The 23,565-nt window shown below is 42.8% G+C and overlaps 1 protein-coding gene across 5 annotated transcripts in view; it reads right to left on the bottom strand.

Moving 5' to 3' along the window:
- Nucleotides 1-3,774: 3,774 nt before the first annotated feature.
- The window catches only part of TMTC4 (transmembrane O-mannosyltransferase targeting cadherins 4), a 60,641-nt gene continuing 40,850 nt past the window's right edge, over nt 3,775-23,565 (bottom strand). For all 5 annotated transcript variants that reach the window (XM_044381927.3, XM_057307305.1, XM_026493548.4 and 2 more), the window contains 7 exons: nt 16,007-16,086; nt 15,741-15,848; nt 15,489-15,630; nt 9,483-9,597; nt 8,259-8,371; nt 5,304-5,373; nt 3,775-4,105 (listed from right to left, as the gene is read on the bottom strand). In XM_044381927.3, coding sequence (XP_044237862.2) covers nt 3,957-4,105; nt 5,304-5,373; nt 8,259-8,371; nt 9,483-9,597; nt 15,489-15,630; nt 15,741-15,848; nt 16,007-16,086 — 777 coding nt within the window. In that variant the 3' untranslated portion in view covers nt 3,775-3,956. The remainder of the gene's footprint in view (nt 4,106-5,303; nt 5,374-8,258; nt 8,372-9,482; nt 9,598-15,488; nt 15,631-15,740; nt 15,849-16,006; nt 16,087-23,565) is intronic.

Genomic DNA, 23,565 nt, shown 5'->3' with positions numbered 1-23,565 from the left:
AAAGCTAACCCCAGCTTGTTTTTTTTCTTTTTTTTCCCCTAAGTTTTTATTTAAATTCCAGTTAACATAAGCTAAACCCTGTTTAAAAGAGAGAGGCCCCTGAGGGAGGAGACACACCGGTCAAAAAGACAGACACGTGTGTGGAAATCTAGGGGTAGAAACTCCCCAGATGGGGACAAAGAAAAGAGAGCTGTGAGTTTAGTACTATTTGCTCAGGGGGGAGAAATACATGATGGGCCCCAAAATACAAATCACAAAATTGGGAGCAATGCCATGTAGAATGAAGGGGGCTCCAGTGACCCGAATATCTGCTGGACATCATATTTGGCAGAGCCTCTGTGAAGATTCTCATTCCCAAACTGGGGTTGGGCCAACCATACACATGTACAGATGTGTCTACACGTGTCTCTATGTGGAACTTGTAACGTACAGGGACTTTACCTCCTCTTTTCTAGAGCTAAACTCCAATCAGGTTTGGGTCCTGACTCTTGGCTTCTAGCAGTCTATGTTTAACCATACTAACACTATCATTCTCTCACCCATCCCCCTCCCATCCATCACCAAGTGACTCCTCAACATTTCTTAGATTAGTTCACATGTCTCCAACTTCACTGCCACTTGGTTACAGCAAGCCTCTTCAGTCTTCCCCGGGACACATGGAGTCGTCTCTTGGCTCCAATTCCTCCCCCACCGACAGCCCCAAGTGATCTTAAATAGAAATCTGATCGGGTTGGCCCCTGCTTTGCAGCCTTCCATGGTTAAGGACTGCTTGGTCTGCCAACCCTGGCAACTCCAGCTCTGGTTACCTTTACCTGCTCCAGTGCGGGCCCCTCCCCCTCCTCCTTGGACTTTGTTCACCAAGTACCTGAGCTTTTTCACCAAAGGGCCTTTGCATGTGGGGTTCCTTATGTACGCAGTCCAGGTGTTCTCAACCGTGGCACTATTGACGCTCGGGGCCAGGGCATTTTCATTGGTGGGGGCTATCGTGCACATTGTGCAATGTGCGATTGTAGCATCTCCCACCCACCATCAGTTGTGACAACCAAAAACATCTCCAGGCATCGCCCACTGTCCCCTGGGGCCAAAATCTCCCCTGGGCGAGAGCGAACTTATTCCTCTCTGCCTATCAACTCTCAGTTAGAAGCCACCTTCTCAGAGAACCCCTTCAAGTAAGATCCAGTCTCCCTCTTCTTTTCTTAGTTATCTGACTATGCAATAATTATTGTCTCTCACAGTACTTTCCCCTACCTGAGGGCGAGGGGCCACGTCCACTTCACTCACCACTGTATACCCAGCATCTAGGAGTTTCTAGCACACAGCAGGCACTTAGATGTGTTGAATGAGGGAATGAGTGCGTTAAGGTCAAATCTGTTTGCTACAAAATCAATACGCTCCTCCAAAAATCCAAACTATCATTTATTGAGGGTCTACTGGGTCAAGTACTTCAGGACCACGTGGGGGGCCTTATTATCTCCATTTTACAGGTGAGGAACTGAGGCTTAAGCAATGCTAAATGGCTTGCCTATGACATCACAGTGGGAGAACCCAGACCCAAATCTAGGTTTTCTCACCCCAAAGTCTAAGCTGATAGATGTGAATACGGACATGGATGTCCAGTGCTTTGCTGTGGGCTGAGGCTTTTATTCTGCATGATATTTTAAGTCCGTAATTTGAAATAAATGTAAAGACCATGCTTAAGAAACAGGATAGAATCAGAATCCCAAGGAGCCCCATCAAGGCAGCAGGCTAAGTCTAAGGATGAAACTTTTAAGAGAACTACTTGTGAGATGCATATAAACAGGGAAGAGATGCAGCAAACAGAACGACCACAAACTGCTTCGCAGGATTTTGCGATTTCACCATCAGGGAGGTCCAGGAAGAGGGTCAGGACGCTAAGATTCCCCAAACTGGAAACTTGCCCCATGTCTGTCTGGACAACCCCCCACCCTACCCTCTACTGTGATCAGCAACAAAAACATTAAAATAAAATTAGGGGGAACCCTGGAGACAGCATCCCGTTCCTGTGGCCGGTGGTGTGTTGGGCTGGGAACCCAAGTAGAGGATGACTGCCACCGAAAGATGGAAAAAGAAGAAAGAGCGCTCAGCTCTGCCGAGACAGAAGACTGCCCGAAGTATCAATCAAATTAATGACTGTTTTCTCTGGAAAGCAGACAGCCACGATGGAAATCCCCAGAGATGGAGCGGGGAAAGCTGAGGGGATTCCTTCTGCAGGCGGGGGTCCTGGATGTGCGGGTCTTGATTTGACACGCAAGTTTTAGCATCGGTAGAAAAAAAAAAGCCTGAAGGACTTTTCACAAGAAATATTTTTCTTTACTCTCAAAAGGAAAGCACTGTTTTGAAGAAAGAAATTTGCTTTGAAAACAAAAAAGGTCAACAAGGCTATAGTGCATCTATGATCTGCCGAGCTGAGCACTGAAAGAACATAAATAAGAAGGAGGCAGCTCCTGCCCCCGAGAGATCTATAAATCGTTACTGTTATTTTGGGACGTTTAAAGAAATGTGTGAAACACAGCACTTTCTTTTCTGATGTATGTCAAACACCAGCACTTTCTTTCCTGATGTACCTCAAACCGTCATAAGTTACAATTTCTAAATGGCAGTTCTATGCAGATCTGCCCCCCAAAATGTAAGCGTAGAGAATTAAATACATCTCATTGTGGATCTGTTCATCCCATTCTCTAACCCTGGATAACTCCAGAGTGCAATCCTATTACATAGTCCCTGACGCCAAAGAGAAGCCACGTACCAGAAGGACGAATTGGTCACTTTGATTTCATTTTAAAGGGAAAGGAAGACAAAGTTCACTAACTTGAAAATCATCTATTAAGAGGGCAATGTGACATTTTTATACCAGTTTGTGTAATAATTTTACTGCATAAATCATTAGGTCAACAGCATACGCAGAATAAAACAAAGTAAACAGGATCGTTCTGATCAAGAAAGACAGAAAAAATTTCAATTCTTAAAAAAACCACAAACACCCTAAATGTGGCTCCATTTAAGAGAAAATTTACCTCTTGCATTTTCTGGATATAGTAATGACTATAGTTCCACTAAGCCAGATGGAAAACTGCTTTACAGCTAAAAACATAAAAAAGCAACTTACATAGATATGTAGCCCTCTTCACACTGGATATAACAAAAACAAAGACATCAGGCTGCCTGCTTTTGCCTAAAGCATGGCTTGAATTTTCTGTTAATAGTAACAGCTTATATAGAATATGAATACTACATAATTTCCTATGTTACGAAGCTGAAATTGGGAGAATCCAAAAATTATTGCAGGAGTGAGTGTCTTCCAATGGGGAAAAAAGTATATAAATATACTAAATGTTAAAATTTTCATTCTTCGTTCCGTTTTTTGCCCTGTTCAAAACATAAAAATACAAATAAATACATTTCCTTACAAGTGAAGTTCATAGCACACTGTTAAAAAGAAAAGATTAAAAAAACCAAAATCTTCATTTACTCTTTCTTGTCATTAAATAAAAATTCTAATATACAGACGCATTCGCTATTTATATAAATTGTAGGAGTCAGTTTGTCATTTCTTGCTCATGACTGACATATAAGAGTGCTCGTCTCTATACAACATAGCTCACACCCCAAATGCAGCTTTCATTCTACTGTAGGTCGCTCCAGATAATTTTTTTTCTCTTTTTTCTTTTTTAATTAAAAAAGATTTCATTCTTGGAATTTTAGAATTTACACTTGAGTCGTCTGAAAAAATACAATTTCAATGCAAAAACCACATCAAGCATTCAAGAGTATATTGCTGGTGCTGTAATCTTTTTGCATGTCTTTTTTTCATAGAAAAAAAAAACCCCAGAATAAAATAAACAACAGGTAAGACTTTTAAATGGTCAAACAAAACCACATCATGTTAATGACAGGCCTCATGCACACAAACAAACACAAAATGCAGGAAAAAAGGATCAGACGTCTTTCTTTTGCATTTGCTCCAGCTTTCTTCTTAACAGACCGTAATTCTCCTTAGTTCCTGATGCAGTGGGGTCAAGCTGCAGAGAGATTTCATAGTGTTTTTTGGCCAAGTCGAGATGTCCCCAACGATGATAAAGCACAGCTGAAACAGCAAGAGACAGATTTCATTGGAAATGCTTCTGAATACCTTGAAGTAGTCCCAAACACTCGTACAAAAAAAAAAAAAAAAAAAAAAAAAAAAAAAAAATTGCAGCACCTCTGCAAACAGTTTCAAAAATCATTGTTTAAAATAATATTGTTTGTACTGCAAACTTTATTTATTATAACCACACTCCCTGGTGACTGTCCGTTTAACCACCTCCAGCTACTCCTGGGGTTCTGCATATCACTACACACACCTATCTCCCTACAGCAGCATTTTTACGTAAAGAAGTAAAAGCAGGAGTCCACTAAGGTTGCTGGGAAATTTCCAGCAAGTCAGGCTGCACAGGACTGGGCTCTATCACAGCTCAGAGCCCTGCAGACGTCCAGTGTCTGAATAAAGATGCCCCTACATCTTCTGGCAAAATAGCAGCTTGTTTGTGGCTAGCTGGAAATAAGGGCTCTAACATGAAGATCTGACCAGAAAATGGTATCTAAAATCTAATTATTAGAATGGTAAAGCGTCTGATTACTATCGTGATTTTTTAAGTAAAAGTAACTTTTTACATGGGCAGAAGAACAACTCTTCCTGCTTTTGTGACTTTCGCGATGAGAAGCTGCAGAATCTACAGGGAACAGATTTGGTGCAAACATATTCACACGGGGAGCATTCTAAACATCGACACTGTTATGCTCCAAACATCTTAATTATTGAGATGTAAAAATGGAAGAAAGGAATTCTAGGGATAAATCACTGTAGATGCACATTTAGCCAAGACATGAGAGAACATAAGGACACGGAGGAGACCAGGCTATAATGGAAGGTCCACTAGGGAAGAAGGGAAAGGACGTACGTTAGACCAGAGACTTCCAAAGTACTTGTCAGCTTAACACTCTAGGATCTTTCATACAAAGGAGGAAAATCAAAGTCGATCATAGGAAGGGGAGAAACTGGGGGATTATTGGGGTTGGTCTGGTCATACAATTATGATTTGTAAATATGACTATTATATAGCTACCTTTTTAATGTGTTAATTCCTTAAAAAAAAAAAACCCACATCTTAGAACCAGATTACAAAGGCCAGTACAGGCTAGACTTGAAGAAAACATTCTCCCAACATTGATTTTACAGAAATGCACCCACTTCTTTCAACCTAGGCGGAATTTCAATAGGATTCAAACTGAAAAAATTTCCTTACCCAAATTGCCATGGTAACTTGCAGCATTTGGATGAGCTTTAATTGCTTTGAGGAATAAAGCTTCAGATTCCTGGAGAATGATATAAAAAATAAGGTATAGCATGACGCAAAAGCCACACACAGTTTCGCTGCTTACGGTTTTCAAACTTTTAATGTCCTTGTTTTGTACCACTGTCCTTCTCCCAGCAACACCTGGGGAGGCCAGCGGGCCAGCAGGGCCACACCCTGTTAGGAGGTCCTGAAGGGCAGTCAGGGAAGTGTGCGACGGGGCAAAGGTGACAGGGCAGCAGTGAGGGGAGGATGGGGGGTGGAGAGCCACAGTGGCTGCTCAGAGAACATGGTATGCGAATGAGCTCTGCCACCTGCCTCCCGGAAGGGGATGGAATTTCGCACTTGAAGGAAGTAACTCTGTTCAGGGTGCTGCGGAGGGTGAGCCAAAGTCAAACGGCCAGGAAAGGGCTGGGCGGTGGAGGACACCCACAAAAGCGTCTTTTTCAGTCAGCATCAACGAACTCATTTCCAGGATTCTCAAGGTAGGAGCTGGGGCCAATTTAATCTCCCCCAAGAACTCACAACCCTGTCAGCAATCCATAAGTAGCCCATTCAGCTGGAAAAAACAAGCAGAGAGAATGAGGGAGGGACGGCCATCTGTCATCTAAGCGGTCACAGTACTGTATATGACCGTGACCAAACGCCCCTGATGGGTGTGAACTGATTCTTGTATAGACTTGCATTTCCTCCAAATCGTGCTCACCTCCAATCAGGTTGCTATGGGGCACGGCCAAGTGTCTTCTTACCCTATCATTATGGGACCGTGGCTGCCTGGATGGTCCCATTCGACCATAATACCAGGAAATAAAGATGCTTATGCTGACACCTGCCAGGGTAGCTACATTTGTGGTCCCGAAGGGCCACACATGCGTTAGTGAGTATCAAACACTAAGCTGAAACAATGAAAGTTGTTGGTTTGGGGATGGGTTTGCTCCTTCCAGCTGCACCTTCTGTGCATTTTCCAAGGGGGCTTCTCACATCTAGGATCACACATTTTATAAATTGTAGGAAGACCGGTTTCTTTGTCCTGCGATGGCCTGTAGTACTCCTGAGAAGCAGGCTGGGCATTTGGGCAAACATCTCTGAAACCATAACCTTTTAGAGAGAGCTGGCAGAGAAAAATTTGTATTTTGGAAATGTCATCCAAAAAAGGACTGAAAGGAGACATCAGGATAACACACAAGATGTCAGCAAACATCCCTTCCAGAACTCAGAGTCAGTGTCTACATTCCAAGTTAGAGTAGCTGAAACTCCTTCAAGGGAGTATAAGGTTCTTCTACCGTATTAGGTATGTTGGAAAAAAATCAAATGAAAAAAAAAAATCAATGGATTGTAGCTATGCTCTAAGTAGCTATGCTTTCTGAAAGACTGTCAAACATTACCATTTAGCCTAAAATGAGAAATAGGAAGGCCAGGGAATCCAAATTAACTTTAAAACTTCTTCTCTTTCTTTATCTTAGGCTCAGCACCCTGGCCTAGACTATTAGGATGCAAAATGTATAGAAAAAAATAGGAAACCCATTTCTCCATTCTGCTCTAGGGAGTATTTTCTACTTTCTCTGGGAAAAAAAGAACAATGTGAACTGGAAGCCAAATGAACTGTGGATTTTGTCCTCGTAATAGAATTCTAGTTTATAGACTGTGGGATGATAGAAAAATCAATACAGTGGTTACATAAGCTGTAGCTTGAAATGACCGGCTGTACCTGGTGGTTGCTGGACACTCCAGGGCCGTCCCAGGCTGACGGGGAAGGCTGGAGAGATCGATAGACGGGAAAACCACAAACCTTACCTTCTTCCCCCAGCTCTACACAGGTAAACCCCTAACAGATAAAAATTAACCCCCTCAAAAAGCATCTTTGGAGGAAAATCTAGGAATGTTAAAATGTACACTGAAGCTACTGAACTCCCTGATATTTAAAAATGAGAGACACGTGTGAAATATCTTACTGTTGTTGTGGAAGACTATGGGGATAATGATACCTGACAGGCAGAAGAGAGGGAAGTAACGTGGAACAAACATGAATTAATCACCTCCTTTAGGTCTCGTGTGCTCAAGATCAGACATAGCTCTGGATTCCAAAAGAAAATCCTTCTGTCACGAAGGATTAAGGTACTGCTTCTGGAAGTATGTTTTCTGTAACATCTGTGTTGGAAACCCAGGATGCAACGTGCCTGACTTTACCCCGCCGACTGAGACAGCGGCTCTTGTCGGGAGAAATCTGGGCAACGGCATGGAACACACTCCCCCCCTGGTTCTGATACACAAACTTAGAGTTTGAGATCACAGGCCTTAGGAACATTGAGTCCCCTTAGGGACACGGGGCATCGTGACCCTTCTGATTCACAGTCCACTCCTGGCCAGTCCTGGGAGCCGGGTTAGAAAGAGCCTGGGTCTAGTATCTTGTGGTTCCATTGGTCAGCCACTTCCAGGGCCTTGCGGATGACCTACGATGTAACTCTAGATGAGGAAAAACCTGGAGGCAGCCCAGAACTAGTCCTGTATTCCCCGTGGGCTGTGAATCCTTTAGTGCAGAAGACGGCACCAACGAATAAACCAGAACTCCAGCCCGACGGCCGGGGACAGCACCAGACAGCTTCGCGCGGGGCAGGGGTGGAGGGGCATCTGCTGCGATGAGCTGTCACTGCCTCTTCTTCGGGCTTCTCCTCCCCTCCCCACGTCGGAGCAACGGTAATGAACTCTGAGGAGAAAGGACATGAAGTCTGACCCTGCAAATCCATCTTTCGGGCGACTTCTCCAGGAAGCAAACTGACCAAGCCGCACCGGTGCGCGGCCCTCGCTGTTTGGGCCTAATTCTGAATGTAACGGGGCAGAAGTAACATTTATGGCTTCTGTCAGATGCTGGCATCGATCGCAAGAAATCGCCGCCTGCCGTTTACGCACCTTGTATTTCTGGGACTTGCCCAGCACGTTTGCCAACGAGAACATCAGAGAGTGATCATTAGGTATTAATTCCAGTGCCTCTCTTCCAACTGCTTCGGCTTGGGCTAAATTACCTGCAAGGAAAACATAGAAACACTTAAAAAACCTGTTAACATTGCACTGCTGTTTTATTCTGTCTCTGTAACAGTGCTTATGCGCATTGTACACGATGGTCATGAATAACTACTTAAGAAAATCAATGAGGAATGCATAACACACACGTACACGATATATACATAACAGACATGCGCACATACAACACACACACAAAACACACGACACCACATACACACAACACACACATATACATACAAACAACACACGATACGATCCGTTGCAAAACACTGCGTCCAGCACAATTCTGACATAATATATAAACAGCCTTTGATTAAATTCTATAAAAGCATATAAAAACCTAGTTTCCATTTGTCCCCAGATACCAGTTACACCTAAATTGGAGGAAACAAGTCCTTAGAATAAGAGTATCCATAGTAACACTGTAATAACTGAGTATTTATCATATCGAAGTACACATTTTATACCCTCATTAGAAGCAAGTGTGTATCTCTTCTCCACACTGCTTAGATGGCTCACCGGCTTGAAATTCTGCCAAATTAAAACTATCATTTCTTACAGGATGCTTGGATTTTCAAAAGTAGGGGGGCGGAGTAACTCCCAGTTGATCGAGCTAAGATCCTGGCTGAGAAATCACATCATCAAGTCTGTTAGCATTATATCTAAAATAAGAATCCATGGCTCTGAGTGTAGGTTTAAGGGCATCTCCTTTAAGAATAGTCCATGAACTTAAGAGCATGGACCCTGCATTTATTAACCCCTAAAGCCATTATTGTTCACTTCTGCGTACCTCCAGCACCCTGGACAATGGACAGTGCTAGATCACGGGCTCCAGAAGAAATGGGATGTTAGCACCCATCTTTCCCCATGGCTCAGCACTAATTCTAAGCCAAGTGTCATTTTCCCACACATACGTATTTCAATATGTCAAAGGAAACTTTATTTTCTAGAAGAATAATTTTTGTCATGTAAAATATTAGCCCATATTAATTTTCTTTAATTCACACACACTAGAGAAAAAAAAAAAAGCACATATCATCAGTTTCCTAATTATCCAGTGACACGGCCCTGTGGTGCAGCGTCCCGATTGATGCAAGGCCCTTTCTGTACCTGTGTTATCGAGGAGGATAATCATGTTGTTCCAAGCCAAACTGTGTTCTGGCTTCAGCACAGTCGCGTTTCTCCACGCGTTCAGGGCATCCACGTGGCGATTGAGATCTGCATACTGAAAGTAAAGCACAGCCCTGAAAAATCAATATTCCCATGTCGTTGCTTCCTCTAAGACCTATCCAAAACCAAACCCCAAATGAAACAACGCCTAAATCGGGCTTACTGAGCTTCTAAGTTTTCATAGTCACTCATTTGATCCTCAAATACCTCAGTGAAGTAGATAACCATCCCCATTGTACAGATGAAACAACTGAGGCGCAGAGAAATTAAGTTCATTTCTCAAAGTTCCAAGTTGCTCAGAGTTCCACGTCTAGAAACGGTAAAGCAGGAATGAGCACCAGGTAGTCTAGTTCCTGAGCCTACGATCTCTTGACTGTAATTCATAAGGTAGTGATTCCAGGTGTCAAATAATATTTGAAACTCCTGGAGAGACATAAATTAGAAACCTAATCATTACTTTTTTTCTAGAAAGACTTCACATAGTTTATCTTTGATAAGGTATTAAAGGGGTAAATAAAATATTTAATGTGAGTAACAGCTACCTATGTCAAATTCACCTTGTGAAGAATGCTCTAGTAGGCTCTGCCTGCCTACGTCTAAGCTACATACAAAACGATGAGTGTGTTAGGCATACTTAGTAAACTCCTTGGAAAAGTCTTAAATGGCAATGTGAAAACCCTTGGCGATTTTTTTTTTAAGATTTTATTTTTAAGTAATCTCCACACCCAACATGGGGCTTGAACTCACAACCCCGAGATCGAGAGTCTCATGCTCTATGGACTGAGCCAACCAGGGACCCCTGCCTTGGCAATCTGAAGCCTGTTTGCCTCCTTTAGGAAGGAGAGAATTAATTATCTGTTGCTTTCTTTTGAGAGGGCCTGTTGTTTAACACTCTCAATGTATTAAACATGGTTAATAAGAGCATTCCGAGGGAGAAAGTGATGAATTTTTTTAGCAGGTGAACCTCTTGCCCTCTTTAACTCAGTTCAAATGCCCATCTCATTTGAATAAACTTAGTTCCTTTACCGCTGCAAAAACTACAAATGAGAACAATTTATCCAAGTTTAAGGCAATTTCCTTCCTCACTGGCAAGGGCGTCTTTTTATTAGACAACAGAAACATTTTGACTTTATGACCCACACAGCAAACAGGTTGCATATAGGTAAGGAAAAGAAAGGTTTAATTATGGAAACCCTACAAATATCCACTTGATGATGATGTCAGATTTCCCAAGAGACGCAGAAACTCGAGTCACAATATTTCACCCCATAAGTAAGGAAATGATGTGAAAGATTCAAAAAGTAAAATAATTAGGGTGTTAATTACACCAACATTTAATTGCTTATATCTGAATTCCCACTGGTTTCTTGGTCAATTCTCTCTAGCAAGTGACATGCATTTGAGTCAGTTGGACAAAATGTGTGGTGACATTCTTCTTAATACACAGGCAAACCAACATAACTTCATTTACACAACAACAACAAAATTCCTCATATTATTTTATTATTTCTTCTTCTTCTTTACTGAAGAATAACAACAGACCGAATTAAGTAAAATTTGCTGTACTTTTATCTTGTCTCAACTTCCCCCTTCTCATAGCATCTGTATGAAGTGAACAAACACTTTAAGGAAAGCTGAGAACAATGGTGATTTGTCCAGAACTACACAACCAGAAAGGGGACAGGTAATGCGCACATTGTTTACCTATGAGCCCTACGCCCATCCTTCTATACCCTGCAAAATGCATATCTCAGGGTCCTTTGCCACTTGGCTCCTTGCTAGGTTTCTGCCAGTAGGAGTCACGGGTGACATCAGATCATTGGAAGAGGAGCCCTTCCCCCACTCTCACACTGTCCCTCCTTTTCCTTGGCTATGCATCTGAAGGGGCCATGTCTCCCCCTCCACAGTGCCAGGCTGGAAACATGATTTCAGCTCTTGAGATTACGGAGACTCCTAAGCCCTTATATTCTGGTGGTGCCATTTCCTTCTGTTTGTTCCCCCAATCCTACAGGGGTTTCTTATACTCCCAGAGTTAATATCATCTTTCCATTTCTGCTCATCCAGCCTTCCATCAATTGTCTAACCAATTCCCTACATTGACTCTTCTCTATTTAAAATACTTAGCATAGGGATGCCTGGATGGCTCAGTCCGAAGGGGTTGTGATCCCTGATCTCGGGGTTGTAAATTCAAGCCCCATGTTGGATGTAGAGATTACCAAAAAAAATAAATAAACTAAATACAATACAATAATTAGCATAGTTTCTGTTTTCCTGAATGGCTCCTGACTGATACGATCAGTCCTTGCATAATGAATCGTTTCTCGTTAGTATCTCCAGTCACTATTATTGAAATTTTCTAAAAGTAACATGTCACAAATAATCCAGCTTTTCCCAATTTTCTGTTTCACAAGGAAACTGCATTATATTCACTTCTTATATGGGCGCAGAAATCAAAGCACATTTCTGGCTCTCATTACTGAAGAGTGACTAAGAAGGATTTTTAAAAAGAAAAATTTAAGTTATTAAGTTTGTCTTATTCACCAACATACAAATGTGTTGGTTGAGCTGTTAAAGATTAAGCTCTTAACGCTTTTAAGCTGTCAAGCAGGCAAAAGCTGGATAATTAAACAACAATGGAGAGCAAAATCTTTAAATAAGCAACAACAGTTGACAGAAGGGAACACAGGAAGATCATTTCACGGTAGCATAATTAGTAAACAATACACACAGAGAGTGCTACAAGGTTTAATATACTTAATACTACAGATGATCCTCTCTGCGGAAGTGGGAATGAGTTCCAAAGATTGGAGCACATGGATAAAATCCTGACTTTCATAGTCTGTTTTCTTTTTTTTAGACCTAACTCTTACAGAGGGCTTATGTAGCATAAATTCTCTATTTTCCAAACCCCAAGGAATTGCAGTGACAAGCAGTTACTAGGGGAAGGAAAAAGCCTGCCAAATATTAGGCCTGAAGTGTAACCTAGAAGATTGTAGGCAGATACACTCACTTTGCAAACAGTAACCTAAAAAACTACCTCCAGAACAGAAGGAAAAAATGGAAGAATTCATATGGATATCAAATATAATGTCGTGCAAGTCCTAGTGTGCTGGACACCGTAACTAGAAACAGTCATCCTTGCAAGTGTTCAGATAATACCCAATATGCTCCCATCCCCCATTCTCACTTCATTGACTTTGCAAGGATCCACTCTGCCTTGTATGTGATTGAAGTTTTTGGTCTCTGCTTGTATCATTATGGTGAGGTTTTACTGTCTTCCCACCCTCCTCCCCAGAGAGAACATTACAGAGGATCAAAATCTTCCATCCCAAATATACCACTTGGTTGTAAGGATTATTGCACTAAAGACATTTCAGATTCGACAGATGCAGAAAGAAGCCTTCCTGGAGCTTCCCTTATCTGACTACAAGCAGAAACAGAGACATAAGGACTGCCATAAATCCCCTCTCCTAGGGACATTTTATAGCCAAGAAGGACCCACACAAAACTTTGTTAGTTTCCACCCATATTTACCTTCTGACAGTTTGCCATCCTTAGAAGCCTAAAACCTTTTTCTTTCTCTTGTCACTTCTCTATAAATTTATTGTTCTTTGTTAAGATGCTATATAAGCCCAAGTTCTAATCACCCCTTTCAGTTGTTCATCACTAAGTCTTTCCCATGTGTATGCACAATGCTTCTCTGGATAAACTCTGTTTTTTTACTTGTTAATCTGTCTGTAGTCAGTCTAATTTGCAGGGACCCAAAGACCGAACCTAAGAGTGTGGAGGAAAGTTTTTCTTATCTGCCTTCAACAGCTTCTCACTAGAATTAAGTTTCAGCTTTCCTTGAATCTTCAGGTTTCACAGAGAAAGCTGTTTCAACATCCGTGTATGTAACTAGATCATAAAGCACAGAATTTTAAAACATAAAAGTAAACAGAAATGCAGGAAAGGCCAAGTGGTTCTGGAGAAATTTACGTGGGACAACAGGAATTGCCTGCTATCAATTTTCCTGGTTTAAACATCTTGCTGTTACATGGATTCAGTCACATTACTGTCAACTTCCTCCAAGCCCAGGGAGAAACAATTCCTCTTCTCCACACTAGAGTATGCATATAGAGATGGTAGAGATGGTATCTTCCCGGGATACATCATAACTGAAACACGTTTTCTATTCTTTGAATAATAAACACACAAGCCACTTCACTTTAAAATTTATAACATATGCAGTATCTGCTCATTTAAAGGGATGTATGCATAGTGGAGAAGTAAAACTTCACCATCATTAGCCACACATTCCTGTCACTTTCCTCCATTCATAAAATTCTGCCTCCACGACATACACAATCATCGCTACCTAATCCAGAAACAAAGCAGTTTAGACCAAACACATTCCCATCCTGCTAAGAACTGAAGCCTGGATTTTCAACAATCCTTAAAGCAACTCATGTTTTCTAGGTTGCGCCCCCCCCAACAGTCTCTTCTGCTCTGAGCTGGTCAGTCTGTCTTCTCAATGCTCAGACAGATCTGCTTCCCAAATGCAGGGCCAACACCAGGGTATTGGAATTTTGTTGGTTTGCTTTGTAAATACAGATCATCTACAGGGCCTATGATTCCATAAATCTGAGATGGGGTGGGAGGACTTGGATATTCAACCAGTTATGGGAACCACTGGTTTTGATAACACAAGGACTCCATAATACCAAGAAGTTTCCGGACCCTGAAGTGAGGATAAACAGGCATCTCTTTAAAACAACTTTGATGTCATCCTACCTGTGAGGCTAGGCTGGATGAAATCTGGAAAACTGTATCTTAAACTTCTTTTAAAAGTCACATCACTATATGTGTATTCCAGTTTGACTAAAGTGAGCAAAACCCTTTTCCCTTAACAATTTCATTTAATCAAACTGAATATATTAGGAACATATGCAGTTAGTTTTTTGAAACCAAATGAAAGGCTTAAGTGAAGGAAGAATACGATCATTCCTGGTGAAGGAATTTTGCTGTTTGTGGGTAAGTTTGCTTTCCCCCAGCCTTACAGAGATAGAATTGGCAGAGAACCTGCATAAGTTTAAAGTGTACAACGTGATGATCTGATACCTGTGCGTATATCACCACAGTAATAGTCATACCAATTCCATCACCTCACACCACCGTGTTCATGGCTCTTTTCTTCATTAAGAAAATCCAGAGCTTTAAGGATTGGGCTGTGTCTCCTCATGGAGGTTTTTCAGAAGCAGTAACAGAATCCATGTCACCATCATTTACCAATACATGTTTTCAGATTTTAAGATTACTGAACTTATTGTATTAGCCACTGTTGCAATATTTATTTGAATAAAGAAATAAAGTATAAGAAAAGAAAATCAAGAGCAATCAGATCTTTAGTTAGTAACTAAGAAAAGAAAGTCACTATGGAACACACTCTTTCCTATTTCCATTGGACAATCTCAAAGCAGTTTCAAATGAATCCCCTCAAGCTTTCTGTTACAGGAAGAACAGTTAGTGCGAACGGCCGGGGATGCAGGGGAGCTGTCCTTGGAGGAAGACGATGGAAGCTCAGCAGCCACATTATGGGTTTGTTTTTTTAATCTCAGCTTTTATTCGTGTTTTTTGAAACAGAGAAACTGATGTTTATCAGGAAGCAACCCTCGGAGTACTGTTTTACAGGGTACAGGGGACTTAAAAAATTCTAATTTCTTCCTTGGTTTAACCTGTGGCCGTGGAGATAACTTACACTTGGCTAATTAAGGCTGAACTGCTCTCGACTTAGAGCTTAAAAAGTTACAGACAAGGAAATCAAACCGCTACCTTCAAAGTGATGAGCATATGCGGAATTGCTTTATAAGGTGCAGGGTACTAGCGTGAGTGGTGCTTCTACCATTTTATTATACAAAGGGAAAAACCAAGCTTTTCTTCTGCAGCCCCGGGACACCTGACACTTACCAGCCGCCCGAGGTTGTAGTAACAATCTGGGTACTTCCTTCTGTGTTTGATCGCTGTCCGGTAACTCCGCTCGGCGGCTTCGAACCGTTTCAGGCTGTTCTGAACTATGCCTAAATTCATCCAGGCGGCAGCGAAGTCTGGCCTGGAAGCGCATTTTTTCCAAAAGAGAAACAAGGAAAAGAAAGGCTTAGACCCCAGAATGCCGGAGCTCCCCTCACTGCCGCTGGCGTAATTACAGAGACCCATGCTTACTGTATTTGCACAGCCAACGAGAGCAGCTCTTCCGCTTCCTGCAGCTCATTCCTCTCTTTTAGGATGTTTCCAAGATTATTCATGGCATGAACGTACTTGGGATTTAGTCTGGAAGCGGAGAGAGAAACGGAGCCGGCTGTTAACGTTCAGTGGTCTTCACTAAACCGTCAGGAACTGGCGAGGGTATCCTAGACTTGGGGTCTTTCTTAAATCCTCGACAGTTAAAACAAGACGTGGGTATCAACGAGACAAGAAGCTTGCAGTACCTCACGGCCTCCCGGTAGTATCTGATGGCGGCTGTCTGATTGCCTTTGTCGGCCAGGTTCTTGCCCACATTGTAGTGAACCTGAAAATACAGATATGAACTTGGCCGTCAGCTGATAGGCTTCTTTTGTGCCGAGCAGGGACACCTATCGCAGCTTCTCACCGAAAACAAAAGCAAAAGGTAAGCAATGAGACAAAACAGAAACACCACGCCACCAGAACTTTGGCTAAAACCCTACAGAGGGCAGGCCAGGGTCATGCTTTTATCCCCCATCCTCAAGAAAAGATGGGAAGGACAGCGTGCAACAAGCACATGATATCACTCAGGTACGACAGAAGGATATTGAACTACAGAAAACTCGAAAACTACAAAGCGAGGTTATTGCTAAACCCGCAGCCCCCCTCCTCCCATATGCCCATCATCCCCTATTAGGGCCGAGAGGCAAAATCCAACCACACGTGGCCATGGGAGGGAGAACCGAGGAGTCTGCATTTTAACAACTACAGCTTGTAGTCCTACAACTTGTAGGACACCTTTCTTCGGTAGCATGCAAACATTCTAGTTCATGCTGATGAAATTCTCCCTCTCTCATTCCTTCAGCCCAGGCACCGCTGGCCGTTAGAGACAACGGTGGCCAGCAAACCTGTCGGACCCTGGCTCCTGGAGCCCTGGCTGTGAGTCAAAAGACCCTGTTGGAAAGTGTGTCACTAGAAGGCACCCGGGGAAGTGGAGGAAGGTGGGTCCCCAGGTGGCGCCTGGTCTAGGCAGGGGGAAGGCTGTCCTGAGGAAGGGCCCTCCCTCCAGCGGAGATCTATGGGGGGTCACTAGGTAAAGGGACTAGAGTAAGCATGCCGGGCACAGCAGGCAATGGGCAGGCTCCAGGGCTGGGAGGGAGCCCAGGGTGTTTGGTTGAGCAACTACAAGACGCCCAGTGTCGCTGGAGTACAGAGGCCAAGGGTGACCAGGCTGGAGGGCCTAGGGAGCAGGCTGCACAGGGAACCCCAAGCGGTGACAGGTCTGGTTTAGTCTTTGCCCAGAAGCAGTAAAGACCAGCACAAGGTCTGTAAGTGTGTGAATTTCCATAATGAAATACCACAAGCCGGGGGTGGGGCTGGGCCGGACAAGACAACAGAAGTGTATTCCCTCGTAGTTCTGGAGGCAAAGATTAAGGGGCAGCAAGGTTGGCTTCTACCAGAGGTTCTGAGGGAGAAAGCTTCTCTCCTGTCTTCTGACAGTCGCCGGCGATCCCTGCAGCTGTGTGGCTCCCATCTCTGCTTGTCTTCACGTGGCCTTCTCCCTGTGTGTCTGTGTCCCTCTTTATAAGGATACTAGTCCTATTGGATTAAAGGCTTACCCTGCACCACTGTGAACTCAACTTACATCTTGATGACATCTGCAAGGCCCCCATTCATAGGTATCAGGGGTGAGGATTTGAACATGTCGTTTTTGGGGGCACAATTTAACCCATAACAAAAGCCAGGCACAGGAGGGGTGGCAGAAACTCATAATCAGAGTTCTAACGAGTTAGTCACGCTGTGGGAAATGTGAGCGGGGAAGAAGCGGATGTCAGGGGTCCGGGGACAGCCTGAGGCTGCTGGTCCAGGGAAGGGAGGACAGCAGATTGAACGAGGGTGGTGGTCGAATGAGCAGAGGAATTTGAAGAACCCTGCGGAAGCAAAGAGCACAGAATTGCTGATGGATTGATAAGAGTGGGGAAGCATGTTAAGAATGAACTCGAGGTGTCTAACTTTCAGAACTGAATGGATGTGATGGCTTTGCAGGGAGATACGACAGGTTGGCTGGGCTTGCTTGGGGGGATAGGAATCAGGCTGATTTTGAAATCCTCGGAGAACCCAAGTAGAAAGACCAAGGTGGCCACCTGAGCTCAGGGGAGGAGCAGGCTGGGGATACCAACGTGGCAGTAGGCCAAGGCAGTACAGCCATGGGTCCTGGGATCGTGAACAGCAAGCCAGCCGGGGGGGGAAAAGATCCCAAAAGACCTTCTTGTTTCAACCTCTCCAATCAAACTACAAGCTGGAGAAACCACCAGGGGATAATGTAGCAACAGAGAACAAGGTGATGAAATGTTCCAGCACTAGAGAGAAATGTGGGTCCGGCCACATCATGAACACCATACATGTCACTGACTTGTTCTCTTTAAAAGAGTTAATTTAAAAAGGTATTTAATAATGATCATTTTATTCTGAAAAACACATTGTTTTAGTTGTGGTAAAATAAACATAACTTAAAAGTTCCCATCTTAACCCTTAAAAACATTGTTTTTATTTGAGTATAGTTGGCATACAATGTTTCATGAGTTTTGGGTGACTAGCCATTTTTAAGTGCATAGTTCAGGAGGGCTGAGTGCATTCACACTGTTGTGCAACCAACCTCCAGATCTCTCCTCATTGTGCGTATTTGAAAGTCTGTACCCATTACACAGTAACTCTCCCTTTCCCCCTCTCTCCAGCACCTGGCCATCATTCTACTTTGTTTCTATGAATTTGACAATGCTAGATAACTTACAGAAGTGTAAGCATACAGTATTTGTCTTTTTGTGACTGGCTTGTTTCACCTAGGGTAATGTCCTCAAGGTTCACCCACATTGTAGCAGGTGCCAGAACCCCCTTCCTTTTCAAGGCTGAGTAATATTCCACTGTAGGCATAGACTACATTTTGTTCGTCCATTCATCTGTTGATGGACAGACACTTGGTTTGCTTCTACCTTTTGGCTACTGTGAACAATGCAGCTATGAACATGTGTGTTCATACATCTCTTTGAGACCCTGCTTTCAATTCTTTCAGTTATCTACCTGGAGGTGGGATTGCTGGTAATTCCATATGGTAATTATATGTTTAATTTTTTTAAGAACTAAAATGGTTAACTTTATCTTATGAGAATCTTACCTCCATGTCAAGAAGAGGAAGATAGAATAAGGAGAGAATTTTTAATGATTGAAAAGGGTGGTAAAGTTGACTAGAAAAAACTGGACTCATAGTTGCAAAGCGACTGGAAATTCTCAGGTCAGCTTCACTTGAGGGCACGATAGAGGTAGACCTATGGCATTTTATCAACTGGACATGGGCTCAAGAAAAAGTTAGAAGGAAAGGGGCCGGGACTCAAAATGACCCTGGGACAGGGGCGCCTGGGTGGCACAGCGGTTAAGCGTCTGCCTTCGGCTCAGGGCGTGATCCCGGCGTTCTGGGATCGAGCCCCACATCAGGCTCCTCCGCTATGAGCCTGCTTCCTCCTCTCCCACTCCCCCTGCTTGTGTTCCCTCTCTCGCTGGCTGTCTCGATCTCTGTCAAATAAATAAATAAAATCTTAAAAAAAAAAAAAAAGTGACCCTGGGACAGCAGAACTGCAGACTCATAAGGACTATTATCAGAAGTATTTGTGGACACTCCTTTTGGAGACTTACGATGCAAAGGCCAAATGCAATCTCAGATGAGATGATGCCACAGAAACGTATTCACATCAGGTGTGTTCGGCGGTGCTCCTGTGAACAGTAATCATGGTAGCCAGCACGTGCTGAGGGTTGCCATCAGGCTGGCGTGTGGCCGGCACGATATACGTATGTGACTTGTCTGCATGGCAGACCTGCCACGTGGCTTCTCTCAACTGCCCTTCCGAGTTGGGGGACTGCTGCAGCATTGTTAAACATCTCACCCCAGGAGCTGCGGCTGCATTTTGAAGCCAGGCTCCGAGACCTGTGTTTTTCTCACTATATCACACCCATCTCTGAGGGTGCTGGGTGAGGACGGGGCCAGCTGCTTGAGGGGATTTCTAGACCCACTCATGCATGCCATCTGTTATCTTTCTTAAAGTAATTAATGTTCCTTATTGCATGTTAATGACTGCATTGTACCCACCACCCCCAAAATTCATCTGCTGATGTCCTGACTCCCAGCGCCCGAGAATGTGACTGTATTTGGAGATAGGACCTTTAAAGAGGAAATTAAGTTAACCTGAGGTCATCGGGGTGGGCCCTAATCCAATCTGACCAGTGTTCTTGTAAGAAGAGGACTTTGGACACACAGAGAGAGAGACACCAAGACTGCATGTGCACAGAGGACAGACTACGTGAGGACACCATCAGGAGGCTGCTGTCTGTAGGCCTCAGGAGAAACCAACCCTGCCGGCACCTTGATCTTGGACTTCCAGCCTCCAGAACGGTGACAAAATAAATGTCTCTCTTTTAAGCCCCCAGTTAATATATCATGACTACAGTAATGGTGTAAGCACATTTCAAGAGCATTACACCGAAAACTTCAGAAACCCTTCCGAAAATATAACCACCTCCTGCCTTATCAATCGTAACCTACAGTTACAGCTTGTCTTCAAAAATACTAGTATTTGTGGAAGGGTACAGAACAGTGCGACATTCTTTTAAGAACGTAGGTACCAGAGATTTGTTTTTTAACTGCCAATTTTAAAGTCTATACATTTATTTTTATCTAATCCGACAAAAGGAATCACAAACAGGGAAATCACAGGTGATAGAAATGTATAGTTCTGTGTAGCACACAGTATGATTTAAACTGAACCATATTATTGTCCATTCGTAGGTATTAGCATCTTCAAGTTATAGCTAATGCTGTGGCTATAGCACATTTTGAAAAGTGTGCTCTAAACGGTTTCATTTCGTGCCTCCTCCAGCCCAGCCTGGGTGTGCTACCTCACCTCCCATCCCACACATGAAAGAACTGGAGAAATCTGGAGAATCCAACCAGTGAGCGATGTGCTTGTGGTCCCCAGAATACAAACTCAGCTTCTACTCAGACTTCCACACGACGCCCACCTCTTCCGCCCCTGAGCTCCTGCTGCTTTCCTTTGTTATGGGCAAATTCTGTTTTCTCAATAAAAAGCTCAGACAAAGAGTTCAGCTGCCCTCTGCAGTATACACGGTGTTCTGTTAGACACCCAGAAGCCGGCGACCAGACCAGGGGAGAAAGACAGAGCACTTGGAAATTCAGGCTGTGCGTATTTCCACGGAACTCGTTAAAAATCTGATGCAGCCCTAGAAGGCAAGCTGTCCGTAATTGAGAACTGATAAAAACAGGCTCACCCAGAGGCCAGCCTCATCCTATGGGGTATAGGGGGGGAAGTATCTGAGTGGAAAACAGCTGTCTAGAGAACCCATCATAAACAAACCAACCCCCAAACCCTCATAAACAGTTCCCTTATAACAATGTTTAAAGAATGAATGATTTTTGTTTCCATATACTGGAAAAGACGGAAAAACCCTGTTTATTCTTGAACTTTCCCTCTTGCCTCTGTGATTCCTATGCTGAGCCATCAAACCGGCACAGAAACCACAGACGAAAGGCTACCACTGTAGCCCCACGACATGCAAATCAACCACGGAAGGTGGTGAACACCAGAGTGAAAGCCAGTTTGTTTCAAATTTTCTGTTCCCATTTGATGTTAAAATGTTTTAAACACACACACACAAAATCTTATAAAGCATCCTGGCTCATCCTTCAGGAAATACCTCATTGGGGTATATGATGTTTTTCCTTGATAAAAGAATTCAGAATCGTATCTCAGAGTTGTGCAAAGTGGCACATAATTTTAAGCCTTAAAAATGAAAAGTGACTGTACATAGAATTAAAGACTTGGTATCTCATCCATTGTAGGCTAAAGAAATTTAATTTCCAGGCGGCTCAATTCCATCACTACTATTGAGCGCCTACCTTCTGCAAGGCACTGTGGGTAGTCCAGCTGTGGACAGGCACTGGTACTGCAATCTTCTGAACAAGATGACTCTCAGTTGTAGATCTGGGCCTAACCTAGAGCCAGGTGTCCAATACTTATTTATTATTCAACGAATATAAAGTGGGAACCAATACAGAAAATGTATTTCCTGCAACAGAGCTCAATGAAACCAGTGTCTTCCTAAATGAGGTCTCTTCCCTGAAATGAGCTTAGCTTTTTTCCAAAAAGAAAAAAAAGGGAAGTAAAGATAATTTGATTATACTCCAATTTATATTGGAAAGGAAAACAAATAAACAAAAACAAACACAAGAAACCCCAAGACTCTATCTTGCTCATACTGAATGGTAACACTGGAAAAGGTCCTTAGAAAGGACTATCACCACTGGGTCTATTTTGAAGATGAGGTCTTCTATCTATGTCTTAAATTTTTTAAAAAAGATTTTATTATTTATTTGAGAGAGAGGAGAGAGAGGGAGAGAGGGAGGGAGGGAGAGGGAGAGAGAATCTGAAGGAGACTCCCCACTGAGCGCAGAGCCTGACTCGGGGCTCCATCCCACAACCACAAGATCATGACCTGAGTCGAAACCAAGAGTTGGATGCTTAACCAACTGAGCCACCCACCGTCCCATGTATATCTTAAATTTAAAAAAGAAAACTACACATGCAGACATATGATTGTGTGTGTGTCCACGTGTGCACTCCTTGTGTTTTCTATCCTATAGCACAAGAAATCACTTATCAGGGCAGACGTATGGCCTCAAACATCACATATGTCCCCCCTCCCCCTCACTTACTGGTGTAACCAGGGCAGCACATCATACCAGGTCTCTAACTACCACCTAAATTACTCATCTAGATAACATCAGTTCCATCCTTCTATGCCTCAGTTTCTCCCATCTGGAAAAAATAAAAGAAAACCCTCTCTCTCTCTCAAAACCTTAGAGGGAGGATAATGGAGATTAATTATAGAGCCTCTACAAAGAAATCGGAGTTCCTTGTGGGAAAGAACTATATAAATAGAAGGGATAATTACTGCTATTCAAACAGAAAAGCAAAAATAAAGCAGATCTATTAACATTTATGAAATTAAATCACAGGCAATTTATTTTTAGTAGCATAAAATAAATGGATAGGTCAGCAAATCAAATTAAGGATCAAAGCCTGAAGTAATTCACTCTTTTATCTAAGTCTCAACTATAAAACATGAACAAGATCTTTTTTTTTCAATCCAAGAAAAAAGACAAACAAGGAGTTAGCACCTTTTATATGATTCTTTACTTCAGGATCACAATAAGATGCTAACTATTCATTAGATTTATTCATATGATTTTGCCTGAAATCACAGCTTTCTCTTAAATATAGAATATGGAAATGAGAGAAAACTCCAGAGAGCTCTTTTTCTCCCCCTAGAGGATCACATTGAAGCATCCTAAGAACTCCGATTCTGATGACCCAAGAGAGAATATGTCATTATTTAGTAATAATCTATACCAATAGAAAATTCTTCTAACCGAACCCCTTGGCCTCCCATTTTGAGCAAGTAGCATTCTCTTCATGTCATTTAACAAGACAACCAAAACTGAGCCCCAGAAAGCTAACATTTTTTGAGCACCTACTATGTTCTAACTACCACGTTAGGGCTCTTCGGATGCCATATTTCTTTAAGGCCTCGCAATTAACCCAAGAGACAGACATTATCTCCCCTCTATAGATAAGGGCACTGAAAGTTCAAAACAGTTTTAAGTTTTGCCCAAAAGGGTATAGCTCGTTAAATGAAAAGATTGGATTCATCAAGAATACAAGTGAAAACAAATTCCCACCAGACGGCTTCAACAAAAACA

The sequence above is a fragment of the Ursus arctos genome, unplaced genomic scaffold (genome assembly GCF_023065955.2).
Source record: "Ursus arctos isolate Adak ecotype North America unplaced genomic scaffold, UrsArc2.0 scaffold_10, whole genome shotgun sequence".
In the NCBI taxonomy this organism is placed as follows: Eukaryota; Metazoa; Chordata; class Mammalia; order Carnivora; family Ursidae; genus Ursus; species Ursus arctos.
Note: the sequence above shows the minus strand (reverse complement) of the source record. Positions and strands in the feature narration are given on the sequence as shown.